Raw genomic sequence first — 26,174 nt, 5'->3', positions numbered from 1 at the left:
CCATATGTCTGTCATCCATCCGTATATGTTCATAGTATTTATATTATAGCCTATAGTATGTTAATATCACCTCAATCCGTATATTATGCAATTATCCACCTGTATAATATAGCCGTAATCTGTATATTATGTCCATACCATTCAAATATATTCATTATGTCTACTAACATTCATTGTACTTTAATACTGTAAATTGTAATCTGTTTATTAATCTGTATATAATAATCTGTATAGTATATTCATATCACCCCAACAATCTATCCTGTATGTTTATGTCTAATGATTGCACTTCTGGCTAGATGCCAAACTGAATTTTGTTACCTTGTACCTGTACACGTGTAATGACAATAAAGTTGAATTTAATCTAATCTAAGAGTAAAATCAGGAAGATTTTCTTCAAACAATAACTACAATGATCAAACACTACTTAAGGACATCACCGGCTACTTTAACTCTGGTTGTTGTTTTGACTGGGAGACTCTTAAATAGAAACTATCACTACCCATTTAACTCCACTGTTTTTCCTATTAACTCTGCTGTAACTAGGGCTGCAACTTCTATGTGGTACCCTCATCCAACACAAGTATTGTAATCAGGTCTGTGTGTCTGTAACTGAAAATCTACAGCATATTTCAACTTAAACATTTTATACAAAGTTGGTGTCTTCCATATCTCAGATCTTACTGAAGATGATCTGGATCTGGTACTGGATTATAGTTTTTTCGCTCTGTTTTTTGTTTGTTTGTTTGTTTGTTTGTTTTGTTTTCATAATCAAACTTCACTTTTGAAAGAGGAAACTTTTAGATATTTTTGTAATTTTTACAGAAATGATGGCAGTTATTGCAAGACAATATCTACCAATTTCCAGCATCTAGAAGACGATGTAGAACTAAGAGCATAATCTGCCATATTTGATAGATGCTCATACTGAATCTGATATTGCACTGGCACTGGAATCATTTACACCCCACCTCAAGTAACTTTAAAACAACTGATGATAGAAACATGAATCCATCGATCAAGGAATTATTTCTTTTGGTGAATTCTCAACATGGTGGACTTGTGTAGCATTGTGGATATAATCAAAATGTACATGTTGAAATGTCTTTTTTGGTCCACTAGTCAGAGGTATTCATTTTTTTTTTTTTCTCTCTTTTCTTTTTTTTTTCTTTTATGGAGAGAGGTATTCATTTTACTGTCAAAGATGAGAAAAGAAACAAGGAGATGCTCAAAGTTAAGAAAATTAAGATTTTTTTTTTTTATTTGCTCAAAATGATTCATTAATTTTCAAAGTTGGTGAGTAATTAAATAGCTGTAAACTAATTCATTGGTGATTAATTGTTTTAGCTCTGGCTGTAACTTCTGTAATTATAAGATACAGTTTGGTGGCCTCATTAAGTTGCAATTTCCCATCATATTTATTTTTTGCACAAGTAAGAAATAACTTAATCTGTGGATACATTCTGATTAGATCTTCTGTATGGTCCATGTACTGACTCACAAATATATTTAAATGTAACAAAATCACATTATTCATTTTGGTTTAACAGACACTGGACTGTCCTCAGCTCATTAACTCCACCCAACTATGACCTGAATGATGACAAATCATAGCACCTGTGTGGGTGCATTTATGTGTCTGAACTATTTTATTATAAAATGCAGAAAATATGGACAGCTGTTGGATGTGTAGTCTGTCCTACCACAGGGAGGACAATCTACTGCACATTAACACAGTTTATTGTGATGAAGCCTCGACTTTCAGCAGCAGGTTACCCACCTACACACATTTAATATTTGCATATTTATTAATAAATTCTGCGTGGATTATTAGTTGAATTCACAAAATGGTGCAGATTTCCCCATGTTTTTATTCATGAAGGGTTTATTTTATCAGTATTTTTGAGCAAAGTCCAGTGAATCAAAGCCTGGAAAGATAGACTACATCTGAGGGTGAAAAGGGGGGGGCGGGGGTGTGAAAGAGGCTCAAATCTCACTCCCTCCGTTGTACTACAGTGACTGAATGGGTTTGTAGCGTAGGAACAAAAAAAACAGGCTTTACCTTTCGCATCCTGGCGACAGAGGCTTCACTCAGCGACACAGACTCCGGCTGAAAGCAGACATGGAGGTTGATGCATCCTAAAGAAAAGCAATCTCCCGACGCTCCCATGTTTATTGTCCCCGATGACTCCCGGTAATAAAGCGTACAAATTAGCCCATGCAAAACCCGCATCTACCGTGAATCTTCTCTCTTCACCGGGCAAGCCAAATGTGCAGAAATAACGAAATGTAAGACGACAAAACGAGCACATCCACGGCGTGTGGCGGAAGGGGGGATTTTGTAAAGATGTGAGAATGCATTAGAATGCAAGAAATGGTGTGATGGCGAGAGGGACTGTTGGGAGAGACAGATCTGCATATGGAAATTAGGGTTAGCGTGGATAAAATTCTCCTTAAACCCCTGCATTAATACTTTATTTTGTGCATGACATCTGCAGTTGGAATGAGAGACAGAGTAACTGAGTGTGACAGATCGAAAACTAACGCCGACTTGTATCACGTTTTGTAATTAAAAATACATTTGATCCCATTTTACATGCAACATAAGTGCACATTTAGCGAACAGCCATCACTGTTAGATAAAATTAAACGGAGAAAGCGATGCGAAGGATATGCGCACAAAACAATTTAGACTTATGGCTTCGTTCTACTGAAAATAAAGACAATTGCGCATGGAAAACATACATTTCTGGCGGTGGAATTAATGTAAAACCCAGTAACACGCTGTGAAGATGTGTTTTTGACAAAGCTGCATCTGAACCGAGTATGAGACAAACCCGGAAGCACGTCGGAATCAGCACTACACCCCGCCCACATTGAAACTTCCAACCAATCATCGAGTGCATCGGACTAAGGCCGGAAGTACGCATGCGTACAGTGAAGGCGCGGGAGAACCTGAAAACCCAAACAGCGGATGTTGACAGATGTGATCTTCAAACTTACGTTATTTTCACGGACTTTAATCACTGTATTACATACGTTGCTGCGATAGAAGGTTCGTAAATGTTTAATACAAGAGTTATACTGTGTTTAGTTTTCCGATAAAGGTATATTTGATGTAATATTTCAGGTTGCACAACGTCTTATCCGTAATGTTACAGTATTCTGTGTACATCATGTAGGTTAAGCTAATGCTAGTTGTTTGTGCCGTTTTGTAAATATTTTGTAGCACACACAGTGTTTAGAGTGTGTATAATGTCTTTGGTCGTATATCATCTGTTCCTGCTGTAGTGACCATTTAGTCTTTAAGCACAGGGACTTTTTAATAGACCCAATCAAAAGTACTACTGTTGACGCTTAAAAGTTATTTAAGACTAATAAATAGATAAGAATAAACCGCTGAAATGGTGCAGTAATGTAAGAGCTGAACGAATAACACTCCAACTATAGGCATTTATTAGTTCTAAATAACATTTAAGAGTTAATAACAGTACTTTTTGGCGGATCTTTAAGGAGGTGCTGAGTCTTAAAACAGACAAAAATGGTCACTAAAGTTGATATATCACAGATGATGTATGAGCAAAGACATATACGCAATGAACTGTGCTGCAAAACATAGGACATATAACTTGCATCACCTTAACCTTCATGAGTTACACAGAATATGGTTAACATTACAGATAAGACATTGTGTAACCTTAAATATAACATCAGCTATATCTAATCTTAATTTTACCTCTATATTTTGTACAAATGAAAAAAATATATACATTACATTTAACCCTGCCAGCTGACTAAATAGTTTTTATGTACTCTCACAGGCAACATGTGATGCTGAAATGTTTTACAGCTGACTGAGAGTTATTGTACAATTACAAAAGATCAGCAAAATAAATTACTTTTGTTTTTGTTTTTTTTCTTCTAAACAGTTGTAGGTCGGGTAGGGTGACACAATTTGATCAAAAAGTCGTATTCTGAATATTGTAGACAGTATTATGTCCAATACAGTGTCTGTCATTTAGCACTCATTTACTCTAAAACCTCCCATTGCTTATTGTCACTGAATCCAAAATCATCATCATGCACTTACTGGATCTTTACATTGAAACTTTTTGCTGTTATATAATTGCATGGGCTGACACTGCAGTTGTGATCATTTACAGCTGTATTTTGAATTTTTTTGTCATACTTTTATCCAGATTTCCTTTGTAAGTACCCCTTAGAAACTGCAGAGTGCTGCTGAGCTACATTTATCACTGACCCATGGTCACCTCTGTTTTGTCTAACCACTCTATACCATCTTCCCACTGTGTTTTGTTTTTAAAGGTCATAGTGATTCTGCGCTGGCAACATGGCAGACGACTTCAGCCAGTCCCTCACCCCACCAGTTTCCCCCTTCGCACCAGACAGCCTGTGTGACTTGACTCCAGCCCAGCCACCATGCTTCAGCTGCTGTGACACAAAGGAGGATCCAACGAGGGCCCTCTCTGCAGATGGATATGCATCGAGAGGCTCCTTGAAACGGTAGTCATAGGAAGCCTCTGCATTTATCCTGAGGAATGGGGACATGGTTTAAGAGACATACATCCCTAGGCATTTTTTTTTTTTTTTTCCAAAGACAAAGTCAAATTTTGTTGAATGTGTTTGCGTCCATTGTATAGGTTACTCTTACGTTTGGACCCAGCCCCTGCAGAGTATGAAACAGACACAGTGGAGATCTTTGGCTTCTCTTGGGTGACAGAGACAGCATTGGTGGAATCTACAAAGCTCCTCTTTGGGCTGTTTAGGTAAATACAGATCTAAAACATATCTCAGTCAAGTTCTTAAAAATATTTTTTAAAAACATATTATAATGAGACTCTTGCCTTAATATAATGAACCTTTTCCGCTACAGGAAAGATTTAGAAATACAATTTGTTTGAGATTAGGCATTTTTACTACATATGTAGGGTATGTTTTTGTGTTCAATCATTCACCTATTTTACATTGTCATATTTTCTTCAGACAAAAGATTTACAGGCTGGAGACCTTGATGCAGTCCAGCTCACACGACTTTGGTAAGCTTCAATATACACAATATGGAACCTCACTAATAATATATCACTCTAAACGGGTTTGCAGGTAGTGTTTTTAACATCATTCTAGAACTAAAACATAATAATCTTTAAAAGATAGACTGTGATTGCCTCAGCTCTCTTATGCAACCAGTTTCAAATTATGAACAATTAAGCTAATGTGTGGGTGTAACCTGAGGCTAACTTGCCAAACACCATATACTGTAGATGTTTAAAGCAGTACATATATATGGGCTGGTTCATATTTTAATTGGAGGAAGCATGTTGGAAAATGCAGCAAGTGCAGCACTCCAAGAGCTGTGATTAGAAAGAAACCAATAAGTCGGACTCATATTTGAGATCTGTTTCAATGGGTTGTTTTTAGTGGTAAATGTAATTACTGCATAATATTCAACCGCAATTGATGTGTTTAAGGTCAAGCAGGCAACCTCCACTATGAAGCAGAGGACCTCAGGCAACAGTGCATTTCATTCCTTCAGTATGTGAAAGTCTTTCTGCACAGGTAATTAATTATGATATTACCAGCAGTACACCAATTTAATTTAATTAAAAAGCTATTAATAGCTGCTATAAGGTTGTTAATGTATTTATTTCATTTGGTTGCTTCTGTTTTATACATGCATTTCTTTTTTTTTCCTCCTCAGATACTTGGAGCCTCCCAGCACACTAGAGGCAGTCCCTTTACACCCCTATGAGGAATTGGAAGCTCAGCTCCCCTCTGCACTTCTTGAGGAACTTTTCAGCATCACTCTCCTCATAGGACGTCTCAAAGATCTGCCTGTTAACGTTCAGAGTGCCTTCACTATACAGAACCAGGGAAAGGTACTGCTAATTGATAGATAGTCCTGACCCCAGATGTCATGTAAGGCAGGTGATGCACAGCTATCAGGCAATGAATATATTATGAGCACCGTATATTTAATAAGCCTTGACTAAGAGGTCTATATTCCGCCCACAGATTTTTCCTCCTTCTTGGCATTTGTTACACCTTCACCTTGACATCCACTGGTCTTTACTGGAGATTCTTCACATACTTGGTCATAAGATGCAAGGTACGCATGTCCTTGAAGGAGAAAGTAAAGGCAGAAAAAATGGGAACATTTTGTATTAAAAAAAGGAACAAAATGGAAGAGTCTTTTACAAGTCCACAACAATCTTAATTTTAAGCCTTAAAATTGCTTGAATTTTTACAGTCTTAAAAATGGGATTTGTCTGATTCCAACATGGAACCAGTAATCACAAATGGAAAAGTTTGGTCTTAGCATTTTTGCAATTTATCAAGATAGAGACCATCCAACTAGAGTGTTGTGATGTGGTATGTAGACTAAGCTCATATCGAAAAATCAGCTGGTTATACATAGTATATTAAATGTCTTTTTACTAACAATACTTTTGTTTTATTATGTTCACTGATATATAGCTCAAGAAGAGAAATAGGTCTTAAATTGTATTCATAATGGTATTCAGGTTGTAAATGTAACCTCTAGAAACCCTGGTTGTAGTCTAGAGATACACCAATTGTATTTGCTTCAGTGAAATCCATTTAGATACAGCTGACACAGGGTTGTTTGACTGATTATTCAAAGACTGATACTGTATGCAAGATCTAACAGCCAGCACACTGGGCAATCATTTCTAACTTTCAGCTCATACTGAGTCATAATCATGTGCACAGACTTTTTTTTTGTAATTTTACCTGCTTTTCTCTTCAGGCCAGGTGGTGTACGCCCACCAGTTTGTGAATCTGACTGGAGAGAACCTGACCGATACTAGTCTGTTTGATGAGCACCTGTGCAGTCTGCTGTGCGACCTCACTGGTCTGGCCATTGGCAAATACGGAAAGGTAGGCGGCTGGCTGCAATTCATTATATCTTACTGTTGAGATTTTTCAGTGGTGCGTTAAAACGAAACTGATATTAAATGCATAAAATACCACATTTTGTACAAGCATGGAGTAACTTATTTTTCTGCTAATAGACACATTTCTTCTGTCACATGGTATATACCTTCATATCTCCTAAATCTATCTCAGAACAACAAAGCCAGCAAAGGAAGGATGATGATAATATTAAAGCCTTGTTGCTGCAACACACATATAATCTTCATGCCAGGAACAGACCCAAAGCAATACCTTTTTGTTATTTTAGTACAAACTCCCAGTGGTGAACTCACAGTGTGCATAAATACTGTTGGCTTCTAGGTGAGGCCTACGGAGGCTCTGAGCAGCCATCATTACCTCTGCTCCTGCACCAAAGAGCTGTGGGTCCTGCTCATGCACCTCCTGGAATATAGGAGTAAAGTATTGCACACACAGGTAACACAAATAAACACATGTCCAAATCGACACAGAAAATGTCACCCTGCTCTTCCCTAAATTAACCAATATGTGTTTCCCTCTAGTCTTTCTGGAGCTATATGAACTCATTGCTGAGGCCTCTGGTTTCAGGAAAACCAGCAACAGAACAGTTTAGCGGCTTCCCCACACACTGTAAAGACCCTCTGGGATTCACATGGTGGCTGGTTACACATTTAGCAATGCTAGGACAATACAGTCGGAACGGCACGATCCAAAGTGAGGTAGGAGACTGAGAAAAAAATGTTGCCATGTTTTTTTGGCATGTTGCCAATGCCATAAAATAGTACCCTGGACATCAGGTTGCTGAGGATGCTTCTGAATTATTCAATAGGAAATATTCTATAGACATTTCACACATTTATGCTCATATTCATCCTATATATCATATACAGTGCAAAAAACTTAGTCCCATGAATCATTAATTCTTTGGAGCAGCTTACTATACACAAACTACACAACGCAGAACATTAAGAAAGCTAGGTGTTCCTAGCTAGGCATGTATAACAGCAAATGGATAAAAAGAAGTGGGCAAAAATTACAATAAGTGCAGAGAAGATGAACAACTGAGAAAATAGTTTTACACAGGAAACAAGATACTTGCTGCTTTCTGAAGGATTTGTTAGTTACAGACAGAATCCAGACTTCTAAAGCCAAATACCTCAGTGCAGGTTTTAACAATACTATTTATAATTATAATAATACATTTTATTTGTATAGCGCTTTTCGTGGTCTTCAAAGACACTTTACATACAGCAGGTAAAAACAGAAACCAAACACATAAAACAGTTAAACATTGAAAGCAATCTTAAATAAATGAGTTTTTAAAAGGGGTTTGAAGGTGTTGAGGTCAGAGCAGTGTTGGATGGTAGGAGGGAGGGAGTTCCAGACGGTTGGAGCAGCAATAGAAAAACCTCTGTCCCCCCAGGTTCGGGGCTTGGTTTTGGTGGTGGGGTGAGGAGGTGAGCAGAAGAGGATCTGTCGATACTATTTTTGTCATTCACAGTGAGAGTGTAAAACCAGTAAATAAAGAAAAAACAAAGGAGATTGATATAGGATGATGGGGCTGACACAAAGGAATTTAGTTTAAAGAGTAGATTAATTTTGTTGTCCTCTTCTTTTCATGTAAATGCATATAAAATGATTGAGCTAGGTGCTTTTTTTGTGCAAATTAACTTACCTTGTGTAATTCATCAACAGAAACCTCTGGGGGATAATTGGACTTTTGTGGCAGAGTTGCTCAAGTTAACTTGTAATCCGAAGGTCAGTAATATTGAGTCCCTCATTTTTTGTCAATGATGAATGAATTGAAATAGAATATAGAAGTTTTCTTTTGTGACCTGTATTTTAATTTATACTGTGTTTCCACATAATAGGGGGGTCTGACAGAGGAGCAGATCAGAATGCATGTCCACTGCTGTCTCAGCGTTAGTTTATTGTGGGAACCCAGCACCAGCGCTGTGTCCACACTCTGGGACTACTACAGCAAAAATCTGGTGAGTAACAACAAACCGATAAGATGCTGTGGATAATGACGTATGTATGAAACAAATATCAAACTGATATTAATAATTTTATGCAAATCTACTACAAATAGAGCAGCTTCAGTTATTATAAGAAATATAAATGTGTCACTATCTTTTAAGATGATGTACTTTGGAATATATTTAAACAGTACATTGAATTCCAATTTTTGTTGCTTTCAGTCTTAACTTAATGTAATCATAGATTTCAGTTCTTACTCATTGTAATTAGTCGTGCAGCAGTCAAGACACATTTTGCAGTACAGTTTCCTCCTCTCTGTCTCTGAGTCTTTCACATTATGGTACATTATGTTCTGTTTTTTTGCCTCAGAGCGCCTCGTTCACTGTGCCGTGGCTCGGGGTGTCTGGACTGGGCACTCTGTGCAAGACGCCCCTAGCTCTGTTAGAACAGGCCCGCAGCTGTTGTTGCCCTTCTCCCCTCCACTCCTCAGGACACACCCAACTGTACCGCTCAGCCAACTCCTTCCACATCTTCCTGCGTGTTCTGGCCCTGTGCCTCGCCCAGGACAGGGCTGGTGGAGCTCCACAGAGGCAGATCAAAGGAAGGTAAACATTCAAAGAAGTCATGGAGGCTTTGTAGTTCTTGCTCCTTTACTTTAATTCCCACAATGAAAAGTAGGTCTCACACCGGGCAGTCCACTGAGCACCGTATACACTGTACACTATATAGAGAAACATGGGTCGAAGGCTTTGAGAAATCATTTCTAATAATTTCTAATCAGGCTTCTGCCTTGATCTTCTGGGTGATGGTGTGGTGTGTTCAGCGTTCTGTTTGGATTTGTGTGCATACCTGAATACACACACAGCATGTGTGTTTGCACACTGTCATGAATTTCAGTCTTGTTTGTGTGTGTGCCAGGTGCACCACAGTCTCCCAGTGCGTCTTTGATATTTACTCAGGCCCCCCAGTGGAGCAGGTGTCTCAGGAGTCAACCACCTGCTCTTCAGCTCAGACCAGAGCCAAGGAGCCTCCTACTGATGTGCACATACATTTACATACACACAGACTCTGCACCTGCTCCCCAGAGCAGTGACATGGTTTCAGAGTGTGTGAGACCATTGGATGGAGGCAAAGTGTGTCTTTGTGAGGGAAAAGGCAGAAGGAGGAAGGATCACATGCTGATGTGCATCTGAACAGAGCGCTGGACCATCCTATATCCCAGGCCGGCTGGGAGCCAGAGAGAGGCAGCCATAGATAAATCCGCCTAATGACTTCCCTCTGTCTGGAATGTGCTCAGTAGCTCTACAGACATGGGGGCTAATTAGCTAACGAGCGTGGCGGTTAATTCGCCTTAACGAAGCTGTGTTGGTTTCCAACACGGATAGAGAGGGGAGCTTGGGTGGTGGGAAGATGGGGGATGGTGGGCAATCTGGCAAGAGGCAGACTGGGCTGGGACCGGTCCAGATTTCCCCCTCCACTCCCTCACCAGAACTATCACCACCACCTCCTCCCCCATAGGAGGTGCGAGGCATGCTGTCTGTATTGCTACAACATTTCGGCAGCATTCCCACTCCTGGCCGGGCTCTGCGGGACACCCGCGACGGCCGCATTAATGGGATCGACTGCGAGCATGTTGATCTCCAACGCCGGGAGTTAGGAGCATCTGCTCGCCTGCGGAAAAAAAAGCTGTCCGGAATAAACAAACAGACAGACAGGTTGGGAGAACACAGAAAATCCCTACTGCTGCCTCCCAGTGCGCTGCTTATATCCCTGTTACATATTACCCATTCATCTATTTAAATCTCCCTCCCCTCACACTCTGACTGTATGCTTGGCCGGCCTCTTCTTTTATAGTCCTCTGTGGGTGTAACTAAGCTGATTTCAGTGTTAACCTGGTCTCTCTCAGTTCCTCTCACATTTTTTCCACTCCTTTATATCAGTCATACTTCTTACACTGAGTTTGTCTCGGGATGCTCGCTGTTTGTGTTTTGACCCAAACAGCAGCTCTACTCACCTGTGTGGGCTGCATCTGTGTTTGGGGTGGAGGCGATGGGGTGGGCTACTCCAGCCTTCTGTGTTTTCCTGCCTGGCGAGCAAACAGCAAGCTGGTTGTGTGGCAATGCGTGTGTGTGTGCGGTTTTATTGATCTCTCTCTGGTGTTGCAGTAAATTGGTTTGGCTGTAGAGAGAGGGACCAAGCGCCTACTGCTGTGTGTCTGAGTGTCTCTGACATTTAACATGATCTTTAAAGGCATTTCTCCACAGTGCCCGCAGGATCTAACAGCGTGCTGGGTGGTTGTCTATTCTTACTCCCTCTCTCGCTTTTTCTTTCTCTCTGAGCCCCGCACACACACAGATGCACACATGAACACACACAGCCTGGGCAGCACAGCCTCGCCCCTGGAGCTGAGGGTGATGGAGGCAGGTGGTGGGGTGTGCAGTGGGGGGTGAAAGTTCAGTTAGTCAGCATTTAAAGTCAGGGGAGGCAGAAGAACAAATCGTGTTTACAGTGAAAGTACAGGAATAATCAAAATCACATTTAAAATAATTCATGGTATTCCCTTGAGTTAAGTGGTACTACACAGAGCAGAAGTTACCCTCTCTATTTTTCCTCATCTGTTCACCACATTTTAAAACTTCTCATGTTGTCGGTTTGTATTTTCAGGATTTACTCCAAGTTCTCCTCAAAGAAGATGCAGGAACTGTCCGAAGCAGGCCTCATGAATTTCCTGCTGCTGTTTTTGGTGGTGGCTCGACAGGTGGAGCTGGAGGACGTGGCCGGCAGAGCCTGTGAGCTGCTGGGCTTCCTCCCCTCCAACTGCCCCCCTGGACACCGCACCCTGGTCTGGAGGGGCCAGCTGTCACTACTCCTACTGTTTCAGGTATGCTTGTTAGTTGTAACATAAAACATCTGAATGCTGGTTGTCGAGGTCGAGGTGAGAAGGAGAACTTAAGGTTGCTGCTACAAACATTAAGCACCGTCACCAGAGCCAATGTTTGCTGTAGTAACATCGCAGACCGCATGAAAGAGGATCTGCTCTCTCTGAGGTGGTGCTTTTTCCAAATAATATATACCACAATACAGCACAGTTTCTGTAAATTAAATGAATATGTCTTCAAAAAAATGACCACGAGGCCTGATTTCTATTGTGTTTTCAATTATATACTCAACTAATCAAAACTACTTACTTACTTGATTGTGCTTTGTCTTTAATATAGAGCCAATGTCCAAATTTTCAGTCAAGCACTTAAGAAAATCGAAAATATTAGTGTTAAAACGTAAATAGATCAAACCTTTCTTGTATAGTTGCAAATAAATTGTTATAAATAAATCATTATTGCAATTAAATTCCGTGTTTGATCGTTTTACCTACATGCAGTTTATGTATCCCTTCCTGCAACTGTAACATCTGGAAAGAAGAAGCAGAGGAAAGCATCCAAATTAGGAATGCACAGATATATTAACTTAACACAATATTCCAGCATTATACAAACCTATCATATCACACTGCTCTGTAGATATAAACAATTCATTCTAATGTAATGAAAACACAACACCTAAGTGAAAACATAATTATAAATAAAATTAATTTCAGCAGATGGATCCGCCAGAATCTTGCATACTGAACTTTTATCTACTATATTACATAGTTCTGACAGAGCTGATTTTTTTTTTTTTTTTTTTTTTTTTTTGTGCAAATTGTGCCAGTTCTGCCATTTTGACATGGTCTGATCTCTGTTCCAGGAGAGAGGTCTGGATGTTGGGGCCCAGGCTAACTGGCTTGCTTCTTCCTTTAATGACACAGCCAAAGAGTTCTACAATAAGAATACCGAGGTGTCTCGCAGACTAGCCCTCTGGGGGCCCCTTGGCTCGTACCTGGAGGGTGTGGCAGAAGTGTTTGAGACAAGCACGAGCCTAAGCCTTTCAGAAGAAAAATTGCTTAATGAAGGCTTTGATTGGTTACTGCCTGCCTGCTGCCACCGCCAGTCGGAGCTGAATTCTGCCTTGGGCTTCCTGCAGATTGTACTCGCCCAGCTCAGGTGAGAGAGCGGTGTAAATATTCACCAGCTCAGGTATTTCTTTATTCTTCTCAGTCTCTTTCATTCTTTCCTTTCACCGATAGCTCCTCCCTCACAGATACTGATTCAGACCAATGTTCTCCGGCTAAGGCCACGCTAAGCTGTTATTAAAATCTGATAAGTGGCTCCAGTACAGGAGGAGGGATCTGTACTTTTCCCAACCCAGCCCAGAGTCCATTCTCTCCTCCTGCTGACAATAGGAGGATTGTAATGTCAGCAGCACCAAGTGTCTATAAAGACCTTGTGTTGCATTGAGGCCCCTGGTAGTCTCAGGAGGACTGGTGGCCTCCAGGTCACCCTCACCAGGTGCTGGTGAAGCCATGAGTAGGGTTACTGGCTCAGGGGACCGTCCATGGACCCTCCTGTCGTCATGGGGACGATGCTTTGGGTGTGTTGAGAGACTATGGTCAGTAGGGCGTCAGGACAGGTTCAGCTGCAGGACACGGGTGTTTGTTACATGAACGACCCCAGCTGAAGGTCAGAGAGCCTCTGCTGAAACAGTGTCTGTTTATGTGGTGACTCTGAGGCAGGAACAGAGGGAACAGTACAGAGAAGTCATATGAGACTGGAACGTTATGGAGACAAGAATGACACAGGATCTGTCTCTAGATTCCTGTCAGTTAAATGTCTGTTAAAGAACTAAATGCCACTTCAGTCACCAGCATTTAGCAATAATCCTTTAAGTTACATTGAACTCTTACATGAAAGAGTGGGACACTGAATGTTGTGATGTTTAACATATGTAAAATAAGTGCTCTTCAGTGGTGCTGAAGATAAATTTAAATTGTGTTTTCATCATCAGAGTCTTATGAAAATATGTGATAAATGCCTCAAAAGACCGGCTGAACTACAGTGAACCAGAAAAATCATTTTATTTACATGTGCGATGTGTTTACTCCCATCATGCAAACATTTGACCCATCACATGTATCCTTGGATGCATTCTCATAATCCAGACAATCTAAAGAAGCAGCCAATCCAATCACCTGATACCGTCAGATTAATTAATGCCAGTTTGTTGGGATTTCATTTCCCTCTTGAAATTAGGCTCTTTGATGTTTTGGGATCTAGACATAGCACCTGAGCACACTTAGATTATATTGTCAATATTGAAGATGTTGCCCATCACACATTTTCCTCATACTGTACAGGCTTATTTTGTGGTCACGTAGTTCTAATGTAATGTTGCAAATATTGGTGCATTATCAAAATAACAGGCTTATGATGTGTTTTTATCAGTGAGGTGAAATGTACAGTGTCTGAATGTCTCAACAGACATTCCTTTGAACAGGAATATTTTTGTATACTTTCAGTAATATAAGAGGATCCATGTTATCAGTGTTCATGTCATATTATTATTTCTGACTGATTTAGTGCCTGGTTTAAGGCTCTTGACAATGATAAATTTGAAGCCCATTGCACAATGTGCAAGAAAACCTTCAAATCAGTAACTTTGGCTATAGAAGCATTAAAGTCACATAAAAAGTCAGAAAAGCATAAAGCAGCCATGAAAACCACCTAGCAAATGCCAGCCATCACCCAGTATTGTTCTGTATTCACACTGGGAGCATCACCAAAGTCCAGCCCCAGCGCAGCGGGACATGAAATAGGTCTTAAATTGCTTTCCTAATGGTCTTAAAAAGTCTTAAATTTAACTTGTTGAAACCTGCAGAAATACTGATTGCGGCCACTGACACTTTATACTTACACCACTTACAAAAGGTTAATAAATGAGCTGAAACGTGAGAATAAGGACATTGTAAAGTTAAGTGTTACCGGGCCCTCTGACTGATTTATGTAGGTGTGTGATTGCTTTAATTCTCCAGAGTATACATTCCATCCTCTCCAACCTGCACACACACACAGACCTGCACACCTTCCCACACACCAAAAGTGAAACACTAACCTAAGTGTACTCCTCTCTTATTTCAATGGCTGGCTCCCATAACACAGTACCTCGTTAGCTTTGCTAATTCCCAAACTTCCCATCTCAGATCTCGGGGTTGGAGGGCACACATTTGCACATTAATGGCCAAGGAGAGAGAGAAGAGAACTCCCAGAGGCCCTGTGTGTTATGGCCCGGACCACACTGACCCATTTAACCAAATAAAAAAATACCATGCTCCCTCTTTCCAATCCGTCCCACCAAATTAAACATAATTCTTCGGCCTGGCGATTCTCAGTATCTCTTTGTGATTAATGCCTTTTCTGTGACACAATTAATGGGTAATTATGTAGCCTGGCAAATTTAGCCTGTGCATCATTATGTCTATTAAGAGCCGTGTGGAATCTGCACACATTAAGAGAATTATTCTGCCAATGGCTGAGGCAGTGGAGGGTTCGAACATTCACTACTGATAGCCATCGCCATGGTACTCAGGCAAGGAGCCAGTCCCAGGCATAATTCCTCAGTTTTATTCCTTCCCATGACCCTCTGTTGCCGGAGGTTTTGGGTACCTCTGGTTGATGAGGTGAGCTGGCACTGGCACAACATGTTGGATCTGTTTTCAACACAAACAATTAATCCCAATCTCCTTGGTTTGATCAAACACATGCCTCATGGTGATTCATTTCATTTGACATTGACACTGAGCCTGTCTTTCAACAATTGCTATTTTGTTTTCTAAGCTGTACAATGTTTATTAGACAGTAGGTAGTAATTATACCATTTCATTTCACATTTTAATGATGCCAGGGAATATTCAAACCTCTACCTGTAATGCACTGCAGAGGGATTTCTGTGTTCTTTTAAATATTTATGCACTAAATTGACTTGCACAGATACTGGCATTGAAAAGATACAGCTGTTTATATTATAGTCTTTATAGTCAGATTTTGGAAGCACTCAGTTAAAGGATGTACTTGACTGCTTGTATTAATTGCAGGTTGGGCAGTAATGTAGCAAAACGGGGAAGTGATACATTGTGACGCATAAAGGATTTCTGCATTTGAATTGTTGATCAGTGAGTCTTAATCACATGAAATCATGAAGCTAGTGACGGTCTCACCTCTATTATTTAAAGAGAACATGGTAACATTACAGAGGGAGCCGATATGAGCCAGGTTTTACACTTGTGTTTGAAGTGTCTCAATCCGTTGTGTGTATATGTTAGATGCAGCAGGGGGGAAGGGTTAAACAGGGTTTCTATCAGTGTCTTGGCGTTGAGAGTGTGTGTTTGTGTGTACACATTGTAAGACACTGCAGTGAGGAGGATTAAGTGGGGTCTCTGACAATGTCTTGTACAATGAGGGTTGATGGGTGTGAAAGGCCCATTCCGCAGTAGTAACGAGGCTAATGAATTCAGACTCTAATCGATTGTCTCAGCTCTCTCTGGATTAGATGCAACCTTGCTGGAAGGGAAGGCACCACTGAGGTGTGTGCGTCTATGTGTGTGTGTACCATCACAGAAAGCATGGCTGAGGATGGGATGGGGTTGGGAGTGGGGATGGGGGGGGGGGTTGCTAGTTGCTGTATCTTTTCCTCCTTCCACAGCACACCTCAACCCTCACACCCCCATCTGGGCGAATGAGGGGGACAGGAGGATCATCTCCAGTCTAAATGAGATTACAGCTCCTTCAGCTGCTTATCTGGGCTAATGCCAGCCACTGTGGGGCTGCTGTGGCGGCTGGGGCCAGAGCCAGGGATGAGCCAGAAGAGCCAAAGTATAGTCTGTGTACAGGGGATCAGCATTAGGCTCCACTCTTTGCCTGTAATATCCTCCTCTCCTTCCCCACCTCCACCTCCACTCCGCTGTGCTCCACACTGCAGCGCACCGCCGCACCCAGTAATCCCCCAGGAGACAAGACAGGGAAAACACATGAAGAAGTGAAAGAGAGGAACAGGGGAGCAAAAGAATTTGAGAAAGTAGAGGGCGGAGTTGGAGGGTGTGTGTATGTGTGTGTGTGTGTGCATTGTACCCAGGAGAGAGAGAGAGAGTGCTATGTTTGGATTTCGCGTCAGATAGATTTGTTTATCTGCTTTCTTTGTGTTTGTGTGTCTGTGTCCTTCCAGGCGGGTCCATCAGCGTAGTGTCCATTTAACACCCACCTTGGGCTGGGCTCCCAAGGCCAATGTGATGAAAGAGCGCCACCTAGCGGTAGCAGCAGCTCTGTGGGCACACTTCTTCCCCTTCCTCCGCAGTCGACGCCTCTATGAGACCCCTCCGCCACAGCTGGCAGATGCTGCTGCAGGTCAGAAACACTGATGAGACACAGAGAGGAGAGAATCAAAGGATGCAGAAAGAGAGAAGGACTTTTGGACAAACTGGATCCTTCATGATCCACAATGAGAACTGCGAACTGATATAGTTACTATGGATTATTGGGGAATTTATGAGGGGGTGACAGGGTGTAGAAATAGAAGTTGGCTAACAGAGCTAAATGATATGCAAAAAAAGTCATTGTCATTATTTTGCTGATATAGATATGACAGTACAATATGAGTCCAAATTTGAATAGTAATGTATTTTTTTTTGCATTGTACTATACCAAACCATTTTTTTCTTTACATCTGGAGCATGTATGATTTGTAGGCTAGAGCATCTCTAAAGTAGCCAAAAACTTAATTAACAGCAACATTTTGTAGCACATTTTACCTTAATCAAAAATTTCAGCTCCTCCCATGTATATTACACTTCCCTATCTTCAGATTTCAGTAATATTGTGACTAAATGTTCACTCCTACTGACAGATGCAGTAAAAGAAGGGCACTGTTTCTGGAATGTAACTTACTCGTAATTCACACAACAGCCAACTGTCCGTCTGTCCATCTTAGGCTTCACCCTGCTGGCCTTCGACCTGCCCAGCTCCGCCCCTCAGGACCTCCAGCCCAACCCGGTCCAGTCCATCATACAGATCTTTGGCTGGGATGACACGGTTCATCCTCTTCTAGTAACACGTTATCTTCCCCATGTGCTCCAAAACAGGTATCCTCTGAGATCTGCCACCACCGCTCAACTCCATTTACAAACATCTTTTTTAATGCATCATGGGAAAACATCAGGTTGGTCAGATGGGGTTGATGGACAAAATAGTTTCCAAATGGTGTTTGGGGAAGCATCTAATTAATAAATAAGACTGGGAGCGTCCTTGGTTTATGAAAATATGTTTTAATAAAAAAAATCCACCTATGCCTCTAAGCAGAATACAAAAACAGTGCATCCTCAAAAATACGCTCAAGGGTACGGAAAACGTGAGCGTTTCAGCCTCAAAGGCCTTTCAAAGCACTGCCAAGTGATATGAAGTAGCTGTACCTGAATTTAAAGGCAGAACAAGGACACTCAGTTATTTATTAATTTATTGTTTATAAGTACCAGGCTGCCAGGGCTCCTTTCACTGCTGTTCACATCACTACCAATATGTTATTTATAAACTGAGGTAATGGTTTTATTTAAGCGTAAATTAAACAGAATTAACACAACGCATCTATATGTCAACTCTAAATGCATCTGTTGGGAAGGCTTCAGGAATTATTTATTTTGAAGACAAGTGGGCTTCAGTGTTTATGGCTTTTTTATGAAAATTGCTAACAAGATTTATGTCTTGGTATGTTGACGTAGACATTTCCCTGCCAGAAATCAAAAACTCACCACTTCAGCAGGATGAGGCATGAAATGTGAATTTTAACTTTGATACAGTCTTACCGTCGTATCTTTTCGTTTTCTTCTTTCTCAACCACATTTATCTTTTATTATGTGACTCTGCAGCTTGTATATTAAATACCTGATACCTTCATATCTTCATTAGCAATAAAGACCAGTAAACCCAGTAGACATTAGTAATATCTGTGTTTAATTCCCGTTTTTGTTTCATCCAGTGAGCTGGTGAGTTCTCTTAGTAGTGAGTCCGGCGTTGCTGTACCAGGATCAGCACAGAGTCTGTCAGTGAGGGCCTGGTTCCGCTGTGTTCTGCAGCAACACCTTCACAAGAACCCAGATGGATCTGACAGTAGAACAGGTGATAGTACTGAACCAACAGCTCCACCCTACAATGAACAAATGCAGGATTACTACTATGTCATTTCACTGTACATGTTTGTGGTATCGGAGAGAAAACCTACATTATTATTATTATTATTGAAGCCTTTCGTGTCTGTATGCCTTTTCCAGCCAGGACTGTGGAGGAACAGTTGTGTGAACTGACCCGGCTTGTGTTAAGGCTCCCTGAGGTGGACACTCTCCTGCAGAACGCTGGCCTGCAGCCCACAGCCAACAAGCTAGAGCCCAGTGTAGCCCTGGAGATGTTTATCAAGGTAACACATGCTCTCATGTGACAAATGCAGCCTAGTTTATTAGTGGCGTCAACAAAGTAAACCCTAAACATTTGTTATTTTAATATTCCTTAGCCATGGATTTACTGTGACGGGAGACAATACAGTTTGAAATTAGGTCCTGTAGGACTTGTATGATCTGCACCATCTGTTTTTAAGATCTTTAATTTCCCTCCGTTTGTGCGTGACATACAGTCCTGTGGTCTTTTATTATACGTAGGATGTGATGTATCCTCTGCATTGCTTTTTTCACACATTTCTTTCCTCGTCTTCCGTCTACTGTTGTCAGGCTGTCGGCAGCATGTACTGTGGCCTGCAGACTCTCTCTGAACGTTCCACTATGGTCTCCAGAGCTCTAGACTACATTGGAGATACCCTGAAACACATTAAACCCTCTTTGGTCAGCAAGAACCAAGAGACTTTACAGCTGACCTATTGGGCTTTTGGTGGGTGCAGAGCGCTTACACTTTAACACACTGAAAACGTCAGGAGTATGGTTTCAATAAATCAACAGCGAATGAAATCTGTAATCTCTAATTTAAGCACTGCTTTTTTGTCTGTGTATCTTATTTACAGACTAGTTTCTATTTAATATGTGCGCACTTATTACATCACATAGGACAGATATTGCAGTAAAATACTATTTTTAGAGTGAAGTCTAAGTCTTCCTCTGGAGTAAAGAATCATTCCAGCTGACTCTGTGATTGTCCGTGCTGTGTAATCCAGGCTGCATAGTGAAGCACTGGAGCCCCCTGTTGGCCACCTCGAAAGCTCAGACCCTTCTGTTCAACATTGTTAACGGGCTGCTGCTTCCCCACCACCTCACACAGCAGGACAAAGCACTCAGGGACAGCCTGCCACTGTATCTACAGGTCAGGAAAACCACCTACCACATGTCAAAACACTCACATACAATAAGTCGTGGACTGTTGGGATTCTTGGAGCTCGTAGCACAAAGTGTTCACATGAATTCCAAATTATGAAAACCCTGCGGTCCATCGTGTGTTGGTTATTTGTCGTGATGTTTCCTGTATGACTTTAATTCTCCTGAAAACAGGGTCTGTTGGTAGCCTCCAGCGTGTCTCAGTCTTCGGGTGCCAACCTCAAGCAGCAGCTGCAAGCCGTTACTCGTAGATATCTGGACCATTTCCTCCCTGCATCACCTTCCATGGGCATCATCGCCAATCACCCAGTGCTTCTGGGCGCCTGCGAGTCCAGTCCAAGCCCCCGTGGAGTAGCACTGAGGAGAACTATCATTGAAGTGCTGTGGTAGGTCCAGTGCGTGGATGTGGTTTGTCGGTATCAATGAAGGCTGTATTTAATAATAGTGTAAACTGAACGTGAATAAGAACAGTCATTAGTGCCTCAAATACCCATTGATCACTGCTAAAGTAAGATATTCTCAAACAAAGCTTCTGAAACACTGACTGTTCTTGTAGTTGAATCCATTTACATGCACACTAATACTCCGATCATGATCCGATTTCTGGAGTTATCAGAATATTCAAGTGATCATGTAAACAGGATAATCTGATCGGCTTTATCAAAGAAATCAGATTAACACGCCTGGATTTCTCCCCAATACTCTGATGTCTTCCTGCATGTATACAGGTTACTCTGATTGATTAATTTTTTGTTTACATCGGCGCATTTGTAAAAACAATTAAAATCATAGGAAACTGAAGTTACATAGTTAAATGTTAGCAGAAGACAGAAACAGGAAGTTTGAGTCTACCGTCACTAAGTACATACAGTTGTGGAAAAATTATTAGACTAACCCTTGTTTTCTTCAATTTCATGTTCATTTTAATGCCTGGTACAACTAAAGGTACATTTGTTTGGACGAACATAATGATAACAAAAATAGCTCATAAGAGTTTAATTTCAGAGCTGATATCTATCCATTTTCCATGGTTTTCTTGATACTAACCAAAATCACTTCAGTTCTTACATTAATATCTATGGCATTGTACTGACAAAAACAGTGCTTTTGGGTGTTCCATGTTTTCTTTTCTGTCTGTTTTAGTCACATGATACACACAGGAGTTAGTACTGGATTGCATAACCATTGTTTTTGATGACTTTTGATGGTCTAATAATTTTTTCCACGACTGTACATACTCCAAAAGAAATCCGATAATATACTAGAGCATCTAAACCAGGGTTTTCAATTATCGCGTTTCTGTAAACATGTTAGATCTGAATATTACAATTATCTGATTACTCCCACTTACCATATTTTTATGGTCATGTAAACAGGCTCAGTGTCTTTTCTTGTTTTTCAGTGAGAGCTTTCTGCAGTTCAAAGGTCACGCCCCTCCTCCTCGCCTGGCATCAGTCCTCATGTTCCTGTTTGAGCTTCTTAGGCGAAACCGTGACACAGACCCCACCCTCCTCACTCTGCCACTCCCCCCTGTGCTGCGCTGTGTGATGCTGGTCAATGAGCCGCAGGGTACGATCACCACGTGCATTCAGACACAATCTGAAGTTTCCAAAGTGTCATTTTTCTGCACGCTGACTAGAAAATCGAGTCCCAGGAAAGATATAAAAGAACTTCTGGTTTTTCTTAACCAGAGGAAAAACATACGATGGCAATCAAGTTTTTCATAATAGGAATTAACAAGGTTTGTCTAATGATATCTCTATTTTTTGTGTGTGATCAGTGAGGAAGACGAGCACAGATGCTTTACAGCTTGTGGTGGAACGATGCGCTGCTGCATCTTTAGAGGGACCATGTGAGCAGATGATCACTGTCTTACGGTAATTGACAATAACATCTAGCAGTAAATGTCTGTAGCTATGTGAGAGCTGCATTGCAATGTAGAACAGCGGTGTCTAACATGCAGCCCGTGGGCCAAATCCAGCCCGCTTAAGGGTCCAATCTGGCCCACAAGATGAATTTGTGAAGTGTAAAACTTACACTGAAGATATTAACAATCAATGGTGTCAAAACCATTTTAGTTCAGGTGCCACATAGACTTATATGATCTCCAGTGGATCAGACCAGTAAAATAATAGCATAATAACCATCTTTTTTTTGTTTTAGTGGGAAAAAAAGTGAACTTAGGTGACTAAAAAAGGTTTACATTTAAAAAGCTCTCTTTTCACAAAAAATGACAATAACATGAACATCCATGTACAACCTGAAATTTAACCCATAAAGACCTAGTGCTACTTTTATGTCACTTCCCAAATGAATTTTTTATTCATTATTTCTCTACTCTATTGAACCTTTCTTGAGTGATTTATCACCATTTATTGTAATATTATCCCCTGTATTTTGCATTTTTCCAGTGAAATGCGGGTATTTTCCTGTATTTCATTTACTGATCATGTAGATGTTCACAAAAGCTCAGATTAAAATTGAGGGATTGTACATCAGAAATGTAGAAAAGTGAAGAAAAAGTGACTTTTTTATATATCGATAACTTCATGTAAAATCAAGTGTCTCTGTCCACTGTCATTGATCCAACTCCATGTGTTTTACTGGTGAATCAATGTTGTAGAAGATGACAGTGTTTCCATATTCACTACAGAGCCTCTGAACGTCCAAATGGGTCATATCTGTTGACCATGAAAAGACAAACTGCAATTTACACCAATTACTTAACATATATTGATAGGATTAGTAGTTCAGAAGCTTTTAAACATTTTAGATCAGTAGATGGTTTGAGAATCAGGGGCTGTTTGGGTCTTTATGGGTTAAGAAAAACCAGTGGAATTTTACCAATATTCTGTTTGTTACTAAATGTTTTGTGTATTTGTAGATCCGTAAATGTAAATTGTAATGCACATGTATAAATAAGAAGCTGAGGAATAATATTGTTTGCATTCATCACATAATTTGCACTTTGATTTTTTTTTGTGCTAAAACAAAGAAAAAAAATTTAAGTTATTAATCATAGGTTATTATTTTACTGGTCTGGACCACTTGAGATCAAATTGGGCTGTATGTGTCCCCTAAACTAAAATGAGTTTGACACCCCTGGTCTATAAAAACCCTGCATGGTGCAAAATCTGTTCATACTGACAAGAATGTTTCATACACTGATGCTGTTTGAAGGTTACACTGGTCTACTGGTCTAAGTAAAATGCTTCCAGAATAAAAGTAGTGAAATTTTACCATGTGTGAGTCACTGATACAGAAAAATCAAGTCAAAAATGCTGGTTGGCTGAAGTTTTTTCCAAGATACAGTCTTGGGTCAAAATGTGAAATTCAAGACTTAACCAGAGAATGGGTTTAACTCCAAAGGAATATTTCACTCAGATCGACCAGATCTACTTCAAAACACTGTCTGTACCAAGGTTATAATAGTTTTGGATTTTTCATTATAGTTTAGTTTTATTTAGTTTTGACATTTTTTTCTTTAATTCAGTTAGTTTTAATTAGTTTTTAGAGCAGGTTTGCTAGTTTTTATTAGATTTCGTTTTTTCTAAATGCTTAGTTTTAGTTTAGTTTTAGTTTTTTTTTTCAAATCTTTTATCTTCCTCGTTGTCGTATTCAAATAAATCCTATAGAGGACTCTGCTGCTTTCTCCAAACTTTAGTCTTAGTGTTTCCAGGTAGAGTGGGGACGAGTTACGACAAGTGACGAGAAGTAACAGACCATGAAGTACCATATGGTGCCGCCACCTAAAATTGCTAGAGCGAAATAAATCGATTTCATATCGTTCATTATTATAATTTTTTCTTTTAATTATAGTTTTTATTTATTTCAGTTAACGAAAATGTTTTTTCCAATTGTTGTTTTCATTAACGATAATAACCTTGGTCTGCACATTAAAATACATTCATTTTACAGGTTGTATCTAGTGGGCGATTTATAAATCTATTGTATAAATGTACATAAACCAATATGTGTAATAAACTTTTATCAGATACCTTGAAATATCAGCAAATCAGCACTTTTGTCATGTTTTCCAATTAATCTTATTAAAATACATAACATTTAACACATTTAATCTCTGAAGCAGATCATTTCTACAAAATTGTAGACCAGTGTTATCAGGACCAGTTAATACTTCTATATTTTTTCCCACTCTGTATAATTCTGCTCCTCTTAGGTCGTTTGTGGAGAAGAATGCAGGAGTCTACGACAGGCAGGTATACGGCGTCTTGGAGTCAGTGTCTGTGTTGGATCCCTCTGTGGTTCGAGCTCTCATTCCCGACCTGTCTCTGAGTCTGAGGAACACCGAACACAAGAGAGGCCTGGGCAAGAACGCGGCGTTAAGGTGAGCGAGCACATGAGTCACATCCTGGAAGCCACGAAGGCAGCGTTCACCGCCATTAACTATTTTTAAGTTGTCTAGACGTTGAGCGGCTGTTACATTCTGAACCAGAGATTCTCCATGGCTGTATGTGAAATCTGAAAGTGACTACAATCTCTGTGTGTAACAGGAGTGCATATAAGAAGTTGCTGAGCCTCCTTGGGGAGAGTGGGCAGGCAGAAATAACCGCTCTGGAAGAGGACTAAAGAAGGGAAAAAAAAAAAGAAGGATCAGCTCGAGGACCTGAAGTCAGTCTCAAGAATCTGTTCTTAGTCATACCCAGCTTTTTCTATTTCTGCCAAATTCCTTGATTTGGTTGTCAAAGTACAGCTGCCTACATGATTATTTTACAAAATGTGAGTATCAGCCCTTATAATGATAAAACCTGGGACAGAATGTTTGCTTCCATTAACTCTAATCATGGACTAGATACCTAATAACACAGTTGTATTATATTGTACATTTTATAAAAAAAAAAAAAATCAGGATGTGCATTATTAATGAAAATAAATGTTAAAAGTAAATGTGCTCAAACTGGTTTAACGCCTTTTCATGTCAGTTCCAAAAGTGGGCAGGCAGAAATAACCGCTCTGGAAGAGGACTAAAGAGGGGAAAAAAAAAAAAAAAGGATCAGCTCGAGGACCTGAAGTCAGTCTCAAGAATCTGTTCTTAGTCATACCCAGCTTTTTCTATTTCTGCCAAATTCCTTGATTTGGTTGTCAAAGTACAGCTGCCTATGCGATTATTTTACAAAATGTGAGTATCAGCCCTAATAATGATAAAACCTGGAACAGAACGTTTGCTACCATTAACTCTAATCATGGACTAGATACCTAATAACACAGTTGTATATATTGTACATTTTGTAAAAAAAAAAAAAAAAAATCAGGATGTGCATTATTAATGAAAATAAATGTTAAAAGTAAATGTGCTCAAACTGGTTTTACGCCTTTTCATGTCAAGTTTCGAAAGTGGGCAGGCAGAAATAACCACTCTGGAAGAGGACTAAAGAGGAAAAAAAAAAAAAGATCAACTCGAGGACCTGAAGTCAGTCTCAAGAATCTGTTCTTAGTCATACCCAGCTTTTTCTATTTCTGCCAAATTCCTTGATTTGGTTGTCAAAGTACAGCTGCCTACACGATTATTTTACAAAATGTGAGTATCAGCCCTTATAATGATAAAACCTGGAACAGAACATTTGCTACCATTAACTCTAATCATGGACTAGATACCTAATAACACAGTTGTATTATATTGAACATTTTGTAAAAAAAAAAAAAAATCAGGATGTGCATTATTAATGAAAATAAATAGTGAAAGTAAATGTGCTCAAACTGGTTTTACGCCTTTTCATATCAGTTTCCATAGCAAGACAGGAGGGAATGTGAGCGCCGCAGCGAGTACAGGCTATTTGTGCTTATATCATCAGGTGCTGGATCTGTCTCTATTCAGTTGGCACCGAATTACAGATTTGATGACAGTTGTGGGCGAACCCAAAGAGTTCAGCAGCAAAAAGAAGGGAGTAAAGGAGAGAGTACTGTTTGTTCCATTTCTCTCTTGCTTTTCCAAGTCACAGCAATCTCTTGCAATCCGACTTTAGTTTGCACCTAATCACATGAAGTCTCACTCCTGTCTCCCACAATCACC

General features: G+C 40.2%; 2 protein-coding genes across 3 annotated transcripts in view; one reads left to right on the top strand and one right to left on the bottom strand.

Moving 5' to 3' along the window:
* Positions 1-2,814, bottom strand: part of LOC115436361 (endoprotease bli-like) — a 313,286-nt gene extending 310,472 nt beyond the window's left edge. Inside the window, exons 1-2 of one of the 2 annotated variants that reach the window (XM_030159218.1) lie at positions 2,746-2,814; positions 2,063-2,110 (exon numbers count right to left, since the gene is read on the bottom strand). The gene's annotated coding sequence lies outside the window, so the exon portion shown is untranslated. Of the gene's footprint in view, positions 1-2,062; positions 2,233-2,745 lie in introns of those variants that run through there. The other variant, XM_030159217.1, reaches the window with a different exon arrangement.
* A 160-nt stretch (positions 2,815-2,974) lies between these two features.
* On the top strand, positions 2,975-25,009 carry mms22l (MMS22-like, DNA repair protein). The gene is made up of 26 exons (XM_030157016.1): positions 2,975-3,055; positions 4,327-4,524; positions 4,662-4,787; positions 5,005-5,057; positions 5,490-5,577; positions 5,720-5,897; positions 6,034-6,127; positions 6,788-6,918; positions 7,276-7,389; positions 7,476-7,652; positions 8,629-8,691; positions 8,805-8,924; positions 9,283-9,518; positions 11,578-11,794; positions 12,658-12,953; positions 17,005-17,183; positions 17,767-17,917; positions 18,808-18,947; positions 19,100-19,242; positions 19,550-19,706; positions 19,987-20,132; positions 20,318-20,529; positions 21,546-21,712; positions 21,924-22,020; positions 24,324-24,491; positions 24,658-25,009. The coding sequence occupies exons 2-26, from the start codon at positions 4,352-4,354 to the stop codon at positions 24,731-24,733; spliced, it is 3,702 nt and encodes a 1,233-aa protein (XP_030012876.1). The 5' UTR covers positions 2,975-3,055; positions 4,327-4,351; the 3' UTR covers positions 24,734-25,009.
* The last annotated feature ends 1,165 nt before the right edge of the window (positions 25,010-26,174 follow it).

The sequence above is a fragment of the Sphaeramia orbicularis genome, chromosome 16, assembly GCF_902148855.1.
Source record: "Sphaeramia orbicularis chromosome 16, fSphaOr1.1, whole genome shotgun sequence".
NCBI classification, from domain to species: Eukaryota; Metazoa; Chordata; class Actinopteri; order Kurtiformes; family Apogonidae; genus Sphaeramia; species Sphaeramia orbicularis.
Note: the sequence above shows the minus strand (reverse complement) of the source record. Positions and strands in the feature narration are given on the sequence as shown.

Excerpts from the sequence above, each read along its gene's own strand:
- mms22l (XM_030157016.1), top strand. The coding sequence starts at position 4,352 with ATGGCAGACGACTTCAGCCAGTCCCTCACCCCACCAGTTTCCCCCTTC. Across the intron at positions 5,578-5,719 it reads GTGAAAGTCTTTCTGCACAG|ATACTTGGAGCCTCCCAGCA; the intron begins GTAATTAATTAT and ends TTTCCTCCTCAG. Across the intron at positions 5,898-6,033 it reads CTATACAGAACCAGGGAAAG|ATTTTTCCTCCTTCTTGGCA; the intron begins GTACTGCTAATT and ends TTCCGCCCACAG.